This window comes from Bos indicus x Bos taurus, chromosome X, assembly GCF_003369695.1.
Source record: "Bos indicus x Bos taurus breed Angus x Brahman F1 hybrid chromosome X, Bos_hybrid_MaternalHap_v2.0, whole genome shotgun sequence".
Lineage (NCBI taxonomy): Eukaryota > Metazoa > Chordata > Mammalia > Artiodactyla > Bovidae > Bos > Bos indicus x Bos taurus.
In genome coordinates this window covers 40,853,474-40,874,713 of record NC_040105.1, presented here as the reverse complement: position 1 = coordinate 40,874,713, position 21,240 = coordinate 40,853,474, and the positions used below count along the sequence as shown (strand labels likewise).

At 39.2% G+C, this 21,240-nt stretch overlaps 2 protein-coding genes across 15 annotated transcripts in view; one reads left to right on the top strand and one right to left on the bottom strand.

Annotated features, from left to right (window-relative positions):
- Nucleotides 1-21,240, top strand: part of CASK (calcium/calmodulin dependent serine protein kinase) — a 377,764-nt gene that overhangs the window by 198,264 nt on the left and 158,260 nt on the right. The window lies entirely within an intron of this gene.
- On the bottom strand, nt 1,081-5,761 carry GPR82 (G protein-coupled receptor 82). Its single transcript, XM_027534527.1, has 3 exons — nt 5,538-5,761; nt 3,198-3,265; nt 1,081-3,061 (listed from the first exon to the last, which is right to left on the bottom strand). The coding sequence occupies exon 3, from the start codon at nt 3,025-3,027 to the stop codon at nt 2,017-2,019; it is 1,011 nt and encodes a 336-aa protein (XP_027390328.1). The 5' UTR covers nt 3,028-3,061; nt 3,198-3,265; nt 5,538-5,761; the 3' UTR covers nt 1,081-2,016.

Here is a 21,240-nt window from a genome sequence, read left to right as displayed (position 1 = left end):
CTATGAAATTGCTAGATTAGACACCCTTGTTTACAGCCAACACTTAAGGAGTCACCTGGAGTTCCCAGGTCTTCCTTTGTCTCTGCAAATTAAAAATAATCAGCCAGAAATAAGATTGCTGCTATAAAAGAATAATTGTATACTATAAATATTTGAAGCCAGCATGAGTTTTTTCACATATTTCTCTGAACATTTTCTTCTCTCATTTAAACACTGAAGTAAAAAAAGGAGAAAAATTATTTACTGTTTTCTATTCTTAATGAAAATCACACAGATTTGTTTCTGTGTAATGTTAATTGTTTCTACATTTTAAATTCTGCAACAAAACATGCTATGAGATGAAAGGCTTAAGAGTGCTATGTGAACTAACTTTAAACTTCTTTTTGAGCACTGAAGAAATTGCCATGTAGGGAATAGATGAGTCTTTAAGCAGTTTCCGACTGAGCAACTTCACTTTCACTTTTCACTTTCATGCATTGGAGAAGGAAATGGCAACCCACTCCAGTGTTCTTGCCTGGAGAATCCCAGGGACGGGGGAGCCTGGTGGGCTGCCGTTTTTGGGGTCGCACAGAGTTGGACACGACTGAAGTGACATAGCAGCAGCAGCAGCAATGAAGTAGCAGGTTACAGTTCAGGTTTATTCAGCTTCAGTTTTGTTCAGCTGTTTATGTTTGGTTCTTATCCGAGCAATTACAAGTACCATAGGAGCAGAAATAGAAAATAGACTAAAGCTCCAAAGTTGCTTATGGTCTCTTTAGGAAGATAAACACACATTCTTTTTTATTTTTAATTATATTGTATATAATACAGAATATAGCCATCATTTGTCTTATAAGATTACATCTAAGAAAGAAATGACCATAAAGAAAGGCTTACTCTTTAAATATTTAGGTAGATATTAGAGAAAATTTTAGATGACTTATTTAACTATGCACTTCAGTGTTTTCATCAGTTAATTGGCATACATCAGGGTTGTGACGATTAAAATAATACATGTGAAACCTGTAAGCACATAGCACATGCTTAGTAAATGAGAGCTACTCATAGTAGTAATGTCATCTGGCTTAATAATAGTACCTATGAATTACATAGCATTTTTCTGTTCTACAAATGAAGAAATTAACACTTACAGAGGGTGATTTCCCTGAGATTGTCCAGCTAAATAAGAGTTGGAACTAGGACTGAATCTAGGGACTCTAACTCCAGAGACCAGTCTCACAATGGTGATACTGTTATACTGCCTATCATTCATTCATTCATTTCACAAAAATTAATTGAACACATTTACATGCTAGGTACTGTTTGTCATTAATAACATTATTTATATTGAATACAGAGGAGAATCAACAAAATGTGAAGATCATATAATGACATTTTTATTTTGACAAAGCCTAATCCAAATATTTAAGCGTATTTATAAATAACATCTACTTAATAAATACTGGAATCAATGAATATTGCTTCTCCCAGGATCGTGGACCGGATAATACCAAATAAATAATATGTTTATAAAACCTTGGATTTTTTTACTACATTATTCATACACTTAGACAGGACTTAAATGAGGAATTTTCTTATTCACTTTTTTATTTTACTCGTTTTAAAAGTTACCAACAATACATTACCCATACATGGACCCTTGTAGTCTAATTACTAGAAAGTAGGAAAGTCATAAACCACTTGCTGCTTTATCCTATAGTTTTGAATTATTGTGCTTTGCATAGAAGCATCCATGGTTGAGTTTAAACAGAAAATCATCTGGTGGTTTCATATGTGGTGGGCTCCTTGCAATATGCTTGTCTTTTGCCTCTGTAAGTCTCATCTCAACTTTCACTCTAAGTAGAACCATAAAATGAGTTTTATGTTTGTTGGTTGGTTGATTTTGTTTTTAAAAACCAAAGAGGCTTTCTAGGTGCCTATTTTCAACCAAGCTATGACCTGTTAAACCCGTCATTTAGGGGTCCCAGTAGGGTCATATGAACAGTTTTCTGTTTGGTGATATTTTCCGTTCAGAAATCAATCAGAGGGTTGCAGATGGGGTGCATCAGGTTTTGTAAAGAGATTGTATAGTGTCTTCTTGAATGTTTTATCTAAAAAAAGAAATATAATGGGGTCTGTGCTACTTCTGGCTGATGCAAGACAGGTGAGGATGTTTTTTATTTCAATTAAATCATTCAGTTGCTGACAGTCCAGTCTTCGGTGTACAACAAAAAAAATGGGTTTAAAAATGCTGTATGGAAGGAAGCAAACTATTAGTAGAATCTGTATGACCAAAAGGTGCCTTTTCACAGAGCTGTAAGTCAGATCTTTCTCTGTAATGGATGTACAAGTCCTTATTTTTCTCAGATGGTTGACAAAAGAGTAGTATGATGTTAGGACAACTAAAAATGAAAACCCAATAAATGTGGTTCCAATGAGGCCTGCAGTCTGAGAGATCTCGGCTCCTAGTTCCATCTGTGAATTATAGCACTTCGTCTCTTCCCCTTTTGTGGTCTCTTCAACCGAGTAGTATATGATAATTGGAATAATTATGCCTAGAACAACTATCCATATGTAAACACATAGTTTTCTAGCAAAGTTGGGCTGGCGAAATTTTTTCAGCAAGTGGCCATAAAATACTTTCTCGTAACACGAAGTGGTCTCTTGTGTGGAATCCTTTTTCATTAAGGTAGCATAGCGGCTTATGGCAATCCAGCTTAAAATTAAGAGGCTGACAAACATACTCACATGCATGGATAGAGTTCCCAAAAAATTGACCACCCTGCATTGTGGAGATTGATATTCCCACTGAAAACCTTTTAGGAAATAGATACCCATGAAAGGCATGGCACTGCACACGAGTAAGTTTGCAGTCACGAGATGTGCTAGGTAGATGTGTGTTGATGTTTTCTTAGCTATTTTTGTTAAAAATATCCACTGGGAGAGAGAATTTCCAAACAGACCAATGATACAAAGGAAGGTATAAATGATCGGTAAAGCCATGTAAGAGATCTTGGATGGTTGAATACATGTTGAGTTGTTACTCATTTATATCAGATTTCCTTGAATTTTGCCACAGGAGCTAGAACAGAGTTGCAAATATTTAATATTAAAATTACAAATGGTATTTAAACTGAATAATTTTTTAAGCATTGGCTAAAATAAAATAGTAACATAAATATAGTGAACGGAAAGGGAAAGTAGAGATGCCTTCTCACCTTTTCTAATCACGATTGTCCAATTGAAATAAAAGCAGGTAGTTGATTATTGTGGATGGTGCCTTTGTCTAAAGAATAAAATTTGATAGAAATAGTTAAATGCCTGAGATTTATTCTTTTATACTAGAGAAATGTGTAATTCTTATACTAGATTTTAAGGTAGTTTGTAAAAGACAATTGATTTTGGCCTAGGAAGGTAATTTTTAGAATTTAAAGGTACTTGCAAGCAATACTTACTGGCCAAAGTAAACTGTTGCAAAAGTATTTTGCGGTCATGTTAACACAAGACCAATTTTTAATTACCACCCTGCTGCTGCATTGCTTCAGTCATGTCCAACTCTGGGCGACCCCATAGACGGCAGCCCACCAGGCTTCTCTGTCCCTGGGATTCTCTGGGCAAGAATACTGGAGTGGGTTGCCATTTCCTTCTCCAAATTACCACCTTAATTGTCCATAAGTACTTTTTAAAATGGTGTCTTTTCATGGCTAAGTTAAAGAGCTTCTCTCTAATCCAGTACTATTAGAAGAGTCTCTTTTTGTATTTCAGAAGTAAACTTAATTCTGTATCAACATTCAGGCAAGATCTTGAATTAAACAGAAGAAAAATGTAGTGACCAAGGATAGACACCAGGATAACAGGGTCCTTACCAGATGTCATCAGTAATTTCTTATTTCAGATATTTAATGCTCATCTATCATACTTTAGTAAAAATATAGTTCAAGATTCTGAATCAAACAGTAGTTGCTATTGCTTGTTGGTTAGAGCGCCCTCATGTGTTTTTGTGTGTAACTTAGTACCTTGGTTTTTCAGAGAAGTGTTTTGTTTTTTGTTTTTTAGAAGATACTTTAACCACAGTATAAATGCAGGTATGATTTGGCCTTTTTAATGTCTTGTTTTTAAATGTCTCTTGCTTCAAAAGGTACACATACAGACTCCTTTTCATATTTTTCTCATTCCTTTATTTTTCTTTTAGTTGGAAATAAGAAAAGGTTTTGGATTCTGGTCAAATAAAAACCATGAGCTCTTTTCAGAATGTGCTTCAGTTCTCCATATTTTTCACCGTACATTTCTAAGTACCACATTCTCCACTCTTTTATAATCTAGAATAAGGATACTCAGTTTTTTTTCTTCTCATTCTCTCTTTTGATAAACACAAAATTTTTTTGCTGTACAGTGCCTTCTGAGATTCTTATATGCTCCTAGCCCCTCAGGAATATTTTACTCTTTACCCCTCTTCAGCATCAGATTATATTTTTTGCATCTTAGATTATAAAAGTAGGGATTTTTCCCAAAATATAGCACTGTATTTTTGAAATTACTTTTTAAACCAATCTTCACTCAAAGGCTTGAAAGCTTGGGTATCTGTAGGTTCAAATACTAAGACCCTTAATGTCTACCAGTGTCTATCATGTTATTTTGTTGCTTTGCAATTTTTATTTAGAAAATGATGCATATGCTTCAGAGTGAGTTTGTATCTGAGTCCAGTACAGCCTGGCAAATGGAAATTGATTTAAAAATCAGACAGTGAAATTAGCCAGTTTATTTCTTAAGAAAAACAATTATCTGATCAAAGTGGTTGTTTATATTACATAAAAAATGGAACTTCCTTTTGTGATGATGTTAAAGAAAAACACTAGCTACTGCCTTGTATAGAAAATGCGTTGTGTTCTAAAATCTATAAAGGTGGTGCTTTTGTATTAATGGATAGTATTCTTTAAAAAAAAAAAAAAAAAGCTAGACCACCACTAGGGCATCTGTCACCATCTTATTCATTACCATTGCCTTGCTTTTCTGTTTCACCCTAGCAGATGCTTCAGAACAGAGGAGAGGTAAAAAGACCTTCACAGAGGCTAGCTTTTTCGGATGGATGACCTTGAGACTCTAGAGGCACCTTCAGTATAACAGACAACAACTAGTTGACCATCTTTAGCTTGCCAAACATCAAGCTTGTATCTACTAGGTACCTCTCCTTTAAAAGTAAAGTTTGATTATAAAACTGCTAGATAATTATTTTCTAAAATTTAGAAACCATAAGGCTTAAGAAATCAAATAACAATCACATGTTACATATACAGAATGGCTCTCTAGAAAATGTGTGCAAGTCTGCGTTCCGCTCAGCAGAATGCCTGTCTTGAATCAGTCCTGTAACACATTGTACCTCTGCTAATTTGACAAATGAAAGATGTCTACAATTCTAACTTTAGCTACTAGCGGTTACCTACATAATTAATATGCTGACCTTTCTTAGTGATCAGTTTTCAAATGTAAACATTTTAATCCTGTTAGAGTTTTTATATAAAGAGTTAACTTTTAAGCTCAAACTGAGTGATCAGTCTTACCTGTATCAGTAGTTTATGCCAGCCAAGGCTCTGTTGTTCAGGGTGGTGATGCTCAATTTCAGATTTATAATTCTCTGATCATCAGTCTTCCATTATCTTTCAGTTTTACTCAAGGAAAATAGATTCTTGCATGACACCAACTACAGTGGGAAGAAAGGAAATTAAACGCAGTATTGAAGAAATTCGATAGTTATGGTGAATGTAGCAACTACCTTCTGAAAAAAAAAAAAACTCATTTCTCTATTTCTATAGTGGGAGGAAGTTGGTGGACAATATATATACTGTGCTTCCTTATTATTATTTCATGAACCGGTTACACCTCACTTAGCTTCATTAGCATGCTTGGCAGAAGTTAAGTTCAAAGGTTTAGTCCCCGTGGCTAGTTACTTTTGTAAAAATACAGTGGTAGAGGAAACCATTCCATAGTAACCCTCTAAAATATTGGTACAAACTTTTTTGTAAAATCATTTGTGGATGGCTTATTTGCAACTCAGCTTTATTGTAAATAAAGGGAAGCAGAATTCAAAGTTGTTTTACTTGTAGGAGGTTACTGGAATCAAATGTAGAACTGGGGGATAAAGAAGTGAGGCCCAGAGCAGTACACTGTAAGCACAGCCTACACTCAAGGGTTTTGGTCTCATCTTGGGGTGGGGGTGTGTGTGTGCACATGCACTCAGTTGCTCTGTCGTGTCCAACTCTTTGCGACCCCATGGACTGTAGCCCACCAGGCTCCTCTGTCCATGGGATCATCCCAGCAAGAATACTTGCATAGGTTGCCATTTCCCCAATAGACTGACCCATTCTACTTCAGATTGTCCTCTGCTGCCTCCATTCAGATTCAAAAGCAGTACATTGGAGCATTTCATTATGAATTTGGGAAATCCTGGAAAGTGCCAAAACTGAAGACCAAATATGCCTCAAATCAATAGTTATATTACAATATAAAGAACTGTGAAACCAATTTGAGGTACAGGATTGTTTCATCAGTCTATTAACCATTAACTAAATGAACGCTAAGTACCATAGTTAAACCAGTGGGAGTCTGAGGATGGGAACAGCAATCTAATTTCATCAGGCTCAAGCACTTCAGTTATCTGTAACAATCTTCATTTAAAATTAAGAAACATACTTTGCCATTTCTCATAACCCGTCATGCTATCTTATTTCTTGATTGGATAAATTCACCCGAATGCTTGCTAATATTTCTCTTTAAAATAATAATGAGGACTACCTGAGTGTCTGGATTTTGTTCTGCTGTTATTCATCTTTGCAATGCTTGCCATCATTTAATTAAGAACAGTGACTCATCTGGGGTTACATGGCCATTGATTGAAGTAGTCTGGCCTCTGGAATTCCTATCATTTTTATTTCAACAATTTTTCATGTTCCAGGAAGAAATTATTTAGAACAAAAAATAGTCTAGATGTCCATCAACAGATGAATGGATAAAGAAATTGTGATAAATTTATACAATGGAATATTATTTGGCCATAAAAAGGAATGAATGTGTGTCAGTTGTAGTGAGGTGGATGAACCTAGAGGCTCTTTTACAAAGTGAAGTAAGTCAGAAAGAGAAAAACAAGTACCGCATATTAACACATATATATGAAATCTAGAAAAGTGGTACTGATGAACCGAGTAGAGAATGCACTTGTAGACACAGAGGGCGTGGGACAAACTGAGAAAGTAGTTTTGACGTACATACTATCACGTGTGAAATAGTGGGAAGTTGCTAAATAACACAGGGAGCCCAGCCTGGCACTCTGTGATGACCTAGAAGGGTAGGATAGAGAGAGGGAGGGAAGGGATATATATAGACTGATTTGCATTGTTGTACGGCAGAAACCAACACAAAATTGTAAAGCAATTTTCTACCAATTAATAAAATTTTTATAAAACAGTTTGAAATAATTTAGAGAAGAAAGAATGTAAAAGGAATCCTGTTTATAAGTGATCAAAAGATAATTTTGGTATTACCTTTTTGAGGGTTAAGCACCTTCAGCCCAAGAAAAAAGAATGTCCTTACTCTCTACAACTTATCTTCCATTGTCCCCAAACTCAGTAGATGATACCATCACTTCTTCAGTTATTCAAGCTAAAAACCTAGGAATCACCCTTGATTCCTCTCTTTCCTTTGCATCTCACATCCAATTAATTGCTGCTACTGCAGCTTCTGTCACCACCACCACTAGTATTAGCCTCATTTAATGAAAGCCTGTTATGTGCCAGGCATCCTGTTAAATGCTTTACATGCATGTCTTATTTAGTCTTCACAATACTCTGTGAAATAATACTGTGAAATAAGTATCTTCATTTTATAGGTGAGGAAAACTGAACCTCAGAAAAGTCACATAAGTTGCCCAAGGTCGCGTAGCCATCTGTCCTCACAGAGCAAGTAATTGAAGAGAACAAGACCATAGTTTCAATGCCTTTTTAAAAAATCTAGCCTCTAAAGTCAACACCACCACTTCTGCAGTATTCTGTTGGTCTCCTAAAGCCAGCAGGGATTCAGTGTGGGAGGTATAAATACCAGCAGATGATGGTCGTTGGGAGCCATCTTGGATGCTGGCTACCACAGATGGCAGTCAACCATTGAACCAAGGAAGAGTCAGAAGTACTGCTTCAAATGATAGTCAGATGACATAATTTATCTGGCAAGAATGCCTGGATAGGTGTAATTTTCACCTTTTCTTCCTCTATTTTGATTTTTTTTTAATGCTCTGTAGTTCTCTTAAACAGTGCAGTTCATTTCACAAATGTTTGTTGGAGTTACTGCTGTGTTTCCAGTAGTGTGTGGAGGTCACTGAAGAAGTATAACATGCCCAAGGTGGCACAGCTAGTAAATTTACTTTAAGGTACATGTTTGGGGTTTGTTTTTTTTTTTCCAACCTCACCCTCTCCCTTAGCAGCAATTACTGGTTTTTTTAGAGTCAATAAGGATAAGTAAACTAGAGTCAAGTTTTCAATACTTTTATTCATAGACAGGGTTTCTAGGCTCTGAGGTAGCAGAATTGACTGGGAGAACTCAAGCCCAATTTTATTCTTTCTTGGAGAACTTTGGACTTCATTAAGCTAATTTTTATTCTGTCAATATCAGTATAAAGTCTTTATGATTTTAGTGATTTTGAGTTCCCTAATTGAAATAGAAGGAAAATTTTATTTATATTTTTCTAAGACACTGGGCAGTATTCATGCAATTGGTAAAAGGTGTGGATGTCAGAGAATTACCAGAAATATAGCTCAGGCAGAAATGTCAAGAATTGCAAGTTCTCTGTCAAAGTGACCCCTTGGACTTTTCTCATTTAGGTCACCTATAGTTTTCTTTGGTTCTCATTCATCTTTCCCATGCTTCTCTTCTTCAAAGTTCTGCTTCTGTTTCCAAGTCTAAATGCTCTTGCCTAACCAATTCTAATTACTTCCTATAGCCTCTGCCAAATACTGGCTTCCTCAGTGTTCTGCTCTGACCCTTATGATTTACTCCTTGAGGTATTAGAGTAATTCCCCAGAGTGTAAGTCCTGCCATGTATGAAGTTTCCTGCTTTTGAGATGTTAGATGTTCAAAGGGCACGCATGCTCCAGTGCAGTTTGACAATCCACAGTGAGCTGTATTCAGCAGGGGTATATAAGAGCTTTCCTAAAAAAAAAAAAAGCTTTCCTGGTGGATCACTAGGATTAGGACAGAGTCCCTTTTCAACTTGCCTCAGAGCCAGAACCCAGAGGACACAAAACAGCTCAGTCATACCTGTAACATTGTGCTTAAACCAGACAGTTATTTTGACCTACCAGCTTAGTGTCTTCTAAAATGGCAACAGTGGGTCTTTAAAGCCCTGTCTCTGATGACTCAGAAGCTGAGGGCATTGGGAGGCTGGTGTGCAGTAAGAGAAGACATGCCTTATGTGGTCCACATTAGAACTTCACAGTCACAAGATAATTATTTCTTCAAGGGGGAGTGGGATGAGGGGGCAGTGGAAACCTTTATCCAGTTCACTGCACACCCAAGCCAGCAGTTACCTCTAGGAGGATTGAAACAGAGACCTGTTACTCAAAGCTGTGGTTTGTTCAAGGCTCTCTGAGGTCCCTGCTCTCTTCAGGATGTGGTGTCTGGCCACAGCCCTGTCTCTGTCTCCAGTTGCACTGTGCTCAGGCCTCAACATCTACCACGAGCAGCTATAATCATGGCTGTCTCACCCTTAATCAGGGTATGAAGATCCTCTACTTGCTGCTACAAGCTGGCTTGGGAGTATTTCCCTCAAGAACTGTTTTTAAAAAAAAAAAAAACCAACAGAAATTATAGTCCAAAGTGTGAAAATGTATAATAGCACAGAAGAGTGATTACCTCTGGAGAAGGAAATGGCAACCCACTCCAGTACTCTTGTCTGGAAAATCCCATGGACGGAGGAGCCTGGTAGGTTACAGTCCATGGGGTCGCAAAGAGTCAGACACGACTGAGTGACTTCCCTCTCTTTCTTTCTTTCTTTCTTTTCTTTTCTTTTGTAAGAAAGGTCTAATGGCAAAACATAAAATGGAACTGCCAGTTAGAGTTTCACTATACTTCACCTTTGGCTTTTGTCTTTCCAGATACTCTTGAACGTACTGGGTACATTGTCTTCTAGAAATGCACACCATCGAAACATGGCGGCAGTCATTAGAACTAGAATCTCCACAGAGGTGGCAGTTGGAAAGCAGATGGGAAATTCGCAGATTTTAGGAAGAGGGAAACTTCAGCATTGGATTAGATGAAGCAAAGATATTTTTGAGGACAGTCAAATTTTGAACTTCAACATCTTTGAGTCAATCAAGTTTGGTTCATATCATGCTTCAGAACCTACCTACCTTTTTGTTTTCAAGTTCTTTGAAAAGCCAAAAGTAGACTAAAATTTCTGAAAATGGAACATTGGATGATAGAATTCTTAAAATAATTTAGGCCATTTTATTGTCACAGGTATAAAATATATACATATACCTACACCCTAGTGACTTGGATTATGACTTGCAGTGAGATTTAGGGAGTTAAAAAGGCATCATGTATCAGTGCCCAGAACCCTCATCACTGCCCCTTTCTTCCAAAGACCATTTCCTGGCCATTTTATTACCAATCACTTCTTTGGAATCTCTAGATAAAATTGTCTGGAGGGTAAGTCTGCTGCTCTGTGTCAGTATCGTTACTTAAGGGGAAAAAAGATGTCAAAGGAAGATGAGTAAAGAGTTGAGTATCTAAGGTCTTACATCCTATACCTATTCCGTTCAGTTCAGTTCAGTCGCTCAGTTGTGTCCGACTCTTTGTGACCCCATGAATCGTAGCACACCAGGCTTCCCTGTCATCATCAACTCCCGGAGTTCACTCAAACCCACGTCCATTGAGTCAGTGATGCCATCCAGCCATCTCATCCTCTGTCTTCCCCTTTTCCTCCTGCCCCCAATCCCTCACAGAATCAGGGTCTTTTCCAATGAGTCAACTCTTCCCATGAGGTGGACAAAGTACTGGAGCTTCAGCTTTAGGATCATTCCCTCCAAAGAACACCCAGGGCTGATCTCCTTCAAAATGGACTGGTTGGATCTCCTTGCAGTCCAAGGGACTCTCAAGAGTCTTCTCCAACACCACAGTTTAAAAGCATCAATTCTTCGGCGCTCAGCTTTCTTCACAGTCCAACTCTCACATCCATACATGACCACTGGAAAAACCATAGCCTTGACTAGACAGACCTTTGTTGGCAAAGTAATGTCTCTGCTTTTCAATATGCTATCTAGGTTGGTCATAACTTTTCTTTCAAGGAGTAAGCGTCTTTTAATTTCATGGCTGCAATCACCATCTGCAGTGATTTTGGAGCCCAAAAAATAAAGTCTGACACTGTTTCCACTGTTTCCCCATCTATTTCCCATGAAGTGATGGGACCAGATGCCATGATCTTAGTTTTCTGAATGTTGAGCTTTAAGCCAACTTTTTCACTCTCCTCTTTCACTTTCATCAAGAGGCTTTTTTTTAGTTCCTCTTCACTTTCTGCCATAAGGGTGGTATCATCTGCATATCTGAGGTTATTGATATTTCTCCTGGCAATCTTGATTCCAGCTTGTGCTTCTTCCAGCCCAGAGTTTCTCATGATGTACTCTGCATACAAGTTAAATAAGCAGGGTGACAATATACAGCCTTGATGTACTCCTTTTCCTATTTGGAACCAGTCAGCTAGCTGTTCCATGTCCAGTTCTAACTGTTGCTTCCTGACCTGCATATAGGTTTCTCAAGAGGCAGGTCAGGTGGTCTGGTAGTCCCAACTCTTTCAGAATTTTCCACAGTTTATTGTGATCCACGCAGTCAAAGGCTTTGGCATAGTCAATAAAGCAGAAATAGGTGTTTTTCTGGAACTCTCTTCCTTTTTTGATGATCCAGCATATGTTGGCAATTTGATCTCTGGTTCCTCTGCCTTTTCTAAAACCAGCTTGAACATCTGGAAGTTCACGGTTCACATATTGCTGAAGCCTGGCTTAGAGAATCTTGAGCATTACTTTACTAGCGTGTGAGATGAGTGCAAGTGTGTGGTAGTTTGAGCATTCTTTGGCATTGCCTTTCTTTGGGATTGGAATGAAAACTGACCTTTTCCAGTCCTGTGGCCACTGCTGCGTTTTCCAAATTTGCTGGCATATTGAGTGCAGCACTTTCACAGCATCATCTTCCAGGATTTGAAATAGCTCAACTGGAATTCCATCACCTCCACTAGTTTTGTTCATAGTGATCCTTTCTAAGGCCCACTTGACTTCACATTCCAGGATGTCTGGCTCTAGGTGAGTGATCACACCATCGTGATTATCTGGGCTGTGAAGCTCTTTTTTGTACAGTTCTTCTGTGTATTCTTGCCACCTCTTCTTAATATCTTCTGCTTCTGTTAGGTCCATACCATTTCTGTCCTTTATTGAGTTCATCTTTGCATGAAATGTTCCATTGGTATCTCTAATTTTCTTGAAGAGATCTCTAGTCTTCCCCATTCTGTTGTTTTCCTCTATTTCTTTGCATTGATCGCTGAGGAAGGCTTTCTTATCTCTCCTTGCTATTCTTTGGAACTCTGCCTTCAAATGTTATGTCTTTCCTTTTCTCCTTCACTTTTTGCTTCTCTTCTTTTCACAGCTATTTGTAAGGCCTCCTCAGACAGCCATTTTGCTTTTTTGCATTTCTTTTCCATGGGGATGGTCTTGATCCTTGTCCCCTGTACAATGTCACGAACCTCAGTCCATAGTTCATCAGGCACTCTATCTATCAGATCTAGGCCCTTAAATCTATTTCTCACTTCCACTGTATAATCATAAGGGATTTGATTTAGGTCATACCTGAATGGTCTAGTGGTTTTCCCTACTTTCTTCAATTTAAGTCTGAATTTGGCAATAAGGAGCTCATGGTCTGAGCCACAGTCAGCTCCTGGTCTTGTTTTTGCTGACTGTATAGAGCTTCTCCATCTTTGGCTGCAAAAAATATAATCAGTCTGATTTCGGTGTTGACCATCTGGTGATATCTACGTGTAGAGTCTTCTCTTGTGTTGTTGGAAGAAGGTGTTTGCTATGACCAATGCATTCTCTTGTCAAAACTCTATTAGCCCTTGCCCTGCTTCATTCCGTATTCCAAGGCCAAATTTGCCTGTTACTCCAGGTGTTTCTTGACTTCCTACTTTTGCATTCCAGTCCCCTATAATGAAAAGGACATCTTTTTTGGGTGTTAGTTCTAAAAGGTTTTGTAAGTCTTCATAGAACTGTTCAACTTCAGCTTCTTCAGTGTTACTGGTTGGGGCATAGGCTTGGATTACTGTGATATTGAATGGTTTGCCTTGGAAACGAACAGAGATCATTCTGTCATTTTTGAGATTGCATCCAAGTACTGCATTTTGGACTCTTTTGTTGACCATGATGGCTACTCCATTTCTTCTAAGGGATTCCTGTGCGCAGTAGTAGATATAATGATCATCTGAGTTAAATTAACCCATTCCAGTCCATTTCAGTTCGCTGATTCCTAGAATGTCGACATTCACTCTTGCCATCTCCTGTTTGACCACTTCCAATTTGCCTTGATTCATGGACCTGACATTCCAGGTTCCTATGCAATATTGCTCTTTACAGCATCAGACCTTGCTTCTATCACCAGTCACATCCACAACTGGGTATTCTTTTTGCTTTGGCTCCTTCCCTTCATTCTTTCTGGAGTTATTTCTCCACTGATCTCCAGTAGCATGTTGGGCCCCTACCGACCTGGGGAGTTCCTCTTTCAGTATCATTTTGCCTTTTCATACTGTTCATGGGGTTCTCAAGGCAAGAATACTGAAGTGGCTTGCCATTCCCTTCTCCAGTGGACCACATTCTGTCAGACCTCTCCACCATGACCCGCCCATCTTGGGTGGCCCCACAGGGCATGGCTTAGTTTCATTGAGTTGGACAAGGCTCTGGTCCATATGATTAGATTGACTATAGTTTTCTGTGATTATGGTTTCAATGTGTCTGCCCTCTGATGCCCTCTTGCAATACCTACTGTCTTACTTGGGTTTCTCTTACCTTGGACATGGGGTATCTCTTCACAGCTGCTCCAGGAAAGTGCAGCCACTGCTCCTTACCTTGGACAAGGGGTATCTCCTCACCGCCGCCCCTCCTGACCTTGAACATGGAGTAGCTCCTGTAGGCCCTCCTGCGCCCGCTCAGCCACCGCTCCTTGGATGTGGGGTAGCTCCTCTCGGCCGCCACCCCTGACCTCGGGCATGGGGTAGCTCCTCTCGACCTATTAGTGTCTATATTTATTTTCTCTTATTAAGAGCCCCAGGTTTTGCAGTAACAAGCTTTCCTGAGAACCACTTTTAGGAAATTTATAATAATAACAAATGATAACCACTGAAGTGCTTTATATATATATATATATATGTATATTAATTCATTTATTTTTTATGCTATATTTAATTAAAATATCTCTGAGATGGGTACCATTATTACTGTCATTTCCTAGGTGAGGAGACTTAGGTCCATAGAGGATAAATAACTTGTTGATGGTACTACACCTGGTATACTGTATGGCTGTTACTGAAGTCACTGGTAGTATGACTTCAGATCCCATATTCTTCGCTGCTACCAGAATCTGGACTGTTTAGGTAAAGGTGACCAAATATTCCTGGTGACCAAAACTGTATCATGTTTCAATCTGGACATTTATTAATTGCTGCCAACTCTCCATTATACAGATTCCCTGGTGGCTCAGATGGTAAAGCGTCTGCCTGCAATGCGGGAGACTCGGGTTCAATCCCTGGGTTGGGAAGATCCCCTGGAGAAGGAAATAGCAACCCACCCCAGTACTCATGCCTGGAAAATCCCATGGATGGAGAAGCCTGGTGGGCTACAGTCCATGGGGTCACAAAGAGTCGGACACGACTGAGCGACTGCACTTCACTTCACTTCTCCATTATACTGGAGAAGTGCTTTTGCCCTTTGTAATTGATAAGTAATCTGAGGGTGTCATATTTTGAGACTCTCTAAATATATTTTTCTCCATTTTACCCAGTGGATTTTAGCATTCATTGGTGATCCTTGTCTGAATCATTTCTTATATTGGTGGTTGTGTCTTCATAATATTTTGACTGGTAGAGATACATTAGACTTGAAGTAGTCATTTTAAGGTATCACTCTAATCAAGTGTTGGTGTTTCATTAGATATTTCTCAAATTGTACTATGTGTGGTATATTTTCTAATATTACCATGTAGTCTCTTGTTCTTCCTCCATCAAAAGCCAGTCTAAAATGTAGTTTTAATAAACCTACAAATAAATATTGAACCCAGGAAACATAAGTTCTCTGGAATTCCATATCACCAAAAGTATTTGGTAGAGAAAATTGAAAAGAAGCAACCACAGTTAAATTTTAACACAGGAAAAAGTCTGTAGAGAATCATTTCTTTGGTGATGCTTTGACCAGTAGAGGGCAATCTACTACCAGCCCTAGTTAAACCTCTTTTGCTGTTAAAGGCTGAAGCATAAGCTGCCTGCTTTGCACTATCTTCCAGCTAGAAAATTAGAACAATTTAAAAGTTTAGGTTTTTTTTTTTTTTTAAGCTCTGAGAAAATGATAAACTTCTTTATTTTCGTAGCTGGAAAACACTTTAAACGTGGTAAGATAAAAGTCATTGTATGGACAATGGATTTCTGTCCTTAAGCTGAAAACCCATTGACACTCATCTGTCTTTAATAGGCTATGTCCTTTGGAGATTTTGTTTTGCTTTATACTAGTGATTACCACAAGCACTACCTTCGTAAAGTCATTCACAACTACAGTTACCGTAGTGGTAAAAAGAAAGTCTGACATTTTATTATATGAAAGTTTTTCTCATATCTGTAGCTTTTCTTAACTTTTTTTTAATCATAGCAATTCATGGACATAGTTTTGTAAACTCAAATAATACTAAAAGGTTTGTAATGAAAACAGCATGTCGCGTCATGTTATTAATCGATGTCATTTAAAAGGTCTTTTACCTAATGAAGAAAGCAGGGGAGAAATTACCTTGACCTTCCCCTGTAGTCACTTCTTCCTGTCTGCTTAAGAAACTCTGTAGATCCCCTCTTAAGAGATCACCTAACCAGTTGCCTCATCACACAGCATATGCTTGTTTTTATCTCTGTCAACACATTGTTCATTACTAAATCTTCAATAGGCTTTCCACTCCCCACTTCAGTGGTTTGGAAAATAAATTTCTCCCCTTCTCTCCTTCATACCCAGATACACACACACAGCTTTTAAGCAAAATAATTCAAGGCATTGTCTTTTTTGTCAATGAAATTACTTACTATATTTGTTGTCACCTTTTAGAAATTAATGGCATACGTACTTTTAATGTTATGTGCATCATTTATCTGCTGCTGCATACCAAACCACGCCTAGCCTTGGTGACTTCTGACAACAACCATTGGTTCATTCTCAGTCCTGCAATTTGTTCTGGGGTCATTCATGCAGCTTCTTCATTATCGGGCAGCTCAGCTGAGCCTCAGTGGTCTCCGATGGCCTCGCTCATGTCTGGAGCCTCAGCTGAGATGGTGGTACAGGCTAAGTATCTCTCGCCATGTAATTTTTCATCCTGGGTTTATTTACCCTGTGGTGGTCTTGGGGTTCCAGGAGCACAAAACTGGAAGCTGCGAGGCCTCTTAAGGCTTTGCTCAGACGGCGTACAATGTCCACTACATTTTATTGGTCAAAGCAAGTCACAGTACCTGCTCAGACTCAAGAGATGGGCCAAGACTCCACTTCTCGATGGGAAGAGCTGTAGAGAATTTTAATGTACCATCTTTTCTTTAATGCACTTGCAACAGCAGTGTTCTAACTAGATTTTTATATTTTTTCCCTCAAAGTACAATACAGTGGCTCTTCCTTAAGGATTAATACAGTATGTGTGCCTCAGAGTCCATTGTTTCTTGGATAACATCCAAAAAGAAAACTTTACTTTGCAAAGACATACCCACTGTGCCTCGCTTCAGTCTTGGAGCTGTCATTTTCTTTTGCTCATTTCTTCTATGAAGAGGTGTATTGAAAGTATCAGGAATCCATACTCTTTCCTTTGTACTTTTTATCCTCTGTAAATAGCCCCTTTCTATTTCCAGAACTAGTCTAGCTTTTCAGTAAAACTAGAGGAAAAGTCTTTTTCTGCTAACCTGATTATAAGAAGTGGATCCTAAGAGTGGAGGGCGATTACTAATAGCTCCCAGAAAGAATGAAGCGGCTGGGCCAAAGCAGAAACAACGTTCATTTGTGGATGTGTCTGGTGGTGAAAGTAAAGTCCAATGCTGTAAGCAACAATACTGCATAGGAACCTGGAATTTTTGTTAAGTCCATTAATCAAGGTAAATTAGACATGGTCAGGCAGGAGATGGCAAGAGTGAGCATCAACATCTTAGGAATCAGTACACTAAAGTGGACATGATATCTCCAATGCCTGCCTGCTTGCTAAGTCACCTCAGCCGTGTCTGACTCTTTGTGACCCTATGGACTGTAGCCCATCAGGCTCCTCTGTCCTTGGGATTCTCCAGACAAGAATACTGGAGTGGGTTGCCACACCCTCCTCCAAGGGATTTTCCCAACCCAGGGATCGAACCCCTGTCTCCTGCATCGCTGGCAGATTCTTTACCATCTGAACCATCGGGGAAGCCCCAGATATCTCCAATACTAGAGCCTGAAAGGATATAGAAAGATGATTATTCTAGCTTGCCCCTCTAGTAGCGTTCCCTCCACCATGCTAGGTTGTACTTATTACTGGAGGTTTAGTTATTTGCAGGATCACAAATGCCAGCTGACAGAGCATGAGACCCTTATTTACTTATTTAGCTGACTCCTCTCACCACTTGCCACATATATTTGGAACTCTATAATCAGTCTGCACAAGAGCTGACCCTGTGTGTTCCAGTGTTTTTCAAGTCTCACTGGCCACAAAGGGGAACTGAATATGAACATGCATGCAAACCATCAGTTCCCTTTGCAACCAGCTGAAAGTTGTTTTTAATATAACGGAAACAGTGTTTTTCTTTTGAGTACAAACCAAATTTCCACCCAAATAATGAAACATTTCTGCTTCCGACAGATCAGGGGACACATAAGAGGACACTACATTGTGAGAAAGGCGATTCAAAGAGAAAGTCAGAAAACAGATAAAACTCAACTGGGGAAGAGAAAGAGGTGCTGCTGAGTATAGGAGAGGAAAGAATTAGAGTTGAGGGTATTGGGGGTGCTAGAAGGTCCTGGTAGGGGATAGAACATGAGAAGAGGTAGGAAACATAGAAAGGAAATGTGTGTAACAGGAAAGGGCCTGTAACAGCATTGCCACCCGTGTTAAAGGAAGGCATCTAGATCTTTTAGTCCAGAAGTTTGCCACTGGATAACATTTGAAAATAATCACACATCAGAGTGATTACCATTCCCACCTGAGTTTATACCATTGAGGCAGTTGTACAGTGAAGGTGTCTTGTCTCCCAGTTCAGGATCCAAGGTGGTAACCTATTCAACCACTCTGATTACACATAACAAAGCCAAGTGACAGTAACAAAACAAAGACGTGAGTGAAGGAAAGTTACACGGCTCAAAATAGCCTGGAGTTGAAACTCCCCTCTGGGTCCTCCCCACCATTCTATGCAAAACAAAGAACTCTCTCACCCCAAGAAAAAAATGGACCTTAAGGTTGATTATACCCAGCTCCCAGCCGACCCCAGCCTCTGGCCAATCTCCAGAATTCCTTGCCCCAGCCATTTAAGAGATAACTAACCTGAACAACCTTGGAGAAGAACAGGCCTCCTTAAGACAGTAGATTTCCACATATATGCCTATATATACTTATTTTTTTCTTGGGTTAGTGCAACAGCTCACTAATCTGACTGCTGCCCCTTCTCGCCTCATTAAAGGTGATCTGTTCCTGTTAAGTGCCAGTCTCGTTCTTTTTCCGAACCTCGCCTTCTCTAATTCCCTTACCCTACAATGAGCACCTAACATAACAAATGTCACAAAACTCCCAGAATCCAGTGATTTATTTTAGGTAGAGTTTAAGCAGTCTCTCTAGCAGTGAATATTAATGAATGAATGAACAAATCTGCTACAAAAGAAAGTTCTGGAAAACTGCTTGGGGACCACTGACCATACAGCAAGCAGCCTCCTTCCTCTGCACCACCCCACCTCAGCCGCACAGTCTGAAGAGCCCGAGGCCATGACTATACAGGCACAGCCTGATGGACCAACAAAGATCACCCGTGGCCCCTGGTTGCCACTCATTATGAAGGCAAAACCCAAAACTTCTGTCAAAGAGATCTTAGGAACATCAGACCCAAACCTTATTAAATGCTCAAAATGCTGCCTTCCCAGCCTGCTGAGGATCCATCTATAATGAAATAGTTCTGCTAGCAGATAACTCACTGGCTTCCTATTCTATAGTCAGGTGAAACATGCTGCTTTTGCAGCTCCTGTCCTTCACTGGTCCTCTTTCTGCTTGCTCGCTGAGGCCACACACACACGCGCACCTGCACACACACAGTTTTGTTCTGTCTTTCCTTTAGTGTTCTGCTTTAAGGCTAAATAATCCCATTCTTTCAAACCACCCCTTTCTCCTCTGCTCTGCTACTTGCTCAAGTTTCAGAATATGGTTCTGACCAGCACAAAATAGCACGAGTCTGCACGGCTCTTGTCCTGGACTTTGCTGTTGTTGGTGAAAGCTCAATTGCCCTTTCTAAGTGCTTTCCCCACCTCATTTGGTCCAAGTCAGCTTCCACTGTGTATCTTCATAGTTCTGATGTTTATCTTAAGCTTCTGACCATTCCATTTTGTATATTTCCCCTGTCTTTCTTTTGGCATTTGAGTATTTCAGTAACATACATTGAATGTTTCTTAATGGCTAGGAACATGTATTCATTCATTTAGCCTTCACAACACTATGAGTTAGGTATTCCTATTATTCTTATTTTCTCAGTAGAGGAAAGAGAGCTTGTACAAGGTTACATAGTAAGTGATGAAGCAAGAAATTGAACTCAGTCAGTCTGGTTGCAGCAGCTGCCCTATGAACCTGTTATGCTGCCTCCTAGATCATTATCTAATATTTAATGTCACTAGGCTAAGAAGACCAATTGGATCCAGCCCCACCATAATCCTCACTGTGGCCTTACCAGTGGGGTGATAATATTCTTGGTCCATTGATTAAGAGTTTTCTCCTGGACTCTGTGCGGATGGGCAATACCAACATCTTCATAGTCTCCACCTCACTTTTTCTTCCAAGTTTCTCTCACCTGCTAGTGAATGGCCAGTTCTTTCTTTAAATATGTTGATACATTTAACAGATCTACTCCTGGTCTAGGAGACATTCTATCCCTCTAAAATAATTTGCATGTCTATACTAACATGTTTGAATTTTGTAGGTTAACACTCAGGAAACATTTTTCTTCTCAAAGGACACCTCATTTGCACTCCTGTGTACTGTAACTGAATGAAATGCTAAGCTGTCTGATTATAAGATCATTTCATCTACAAATTCTTTAGCTTGGTCCTTGAAGGGTGTCTGTATTCCAGAAGGCCAGGGTTCCTCTAGATTTATTGATTAGAAAATGTCTTCCTTTCCTTGTGGTGACTGGCAGAAGAAACCATAAGCAAAGTAAAAGACACGTCTCAGACTGGTAGAAGTTATTTGCAACCCATATAAAGAACCAAAGATTAGTATACAGAATATCTAAAGAATTATGTCAATGATTTGAAAGAAGAAAACAATACAGGCAACTCATTATAGGGAAAAGGGAAGGAGGTTTAGATATGAATAGATCATTCACCCAAGAAGAAACATGAATGGGCAAAGAGATGCTGCTGCTCCTTTTCACTTGTAATCAAGGAAATGCAAATTAAAACCCTGGGGAGATGCCATTTCGCACCTCTCAGATTGGCAAAAGTTAGTAAATCTGATAAAACTAAAGTATTGGTGACGATGTGGGTAGAGGAACTCTCATCTTACTAGTGGTGGAATAGGTGTATAAATTGATAAAAATCACTTTAGAGAGCAGTTCGTCACAAGTGAAATAAAATGAAAATGTGTATACCCTTTACAACCAAGCATTTCTACTTCTCGGTGTCAGCCATAGAAAACTTCCACACATGCGCGCAGGAGACTTCACTTGAACGTGGTTTCTAATAACAAAACTGTGGAAACCACCTAAAGGCCCATTGTTAGGAGAAACGGAGAATCAAA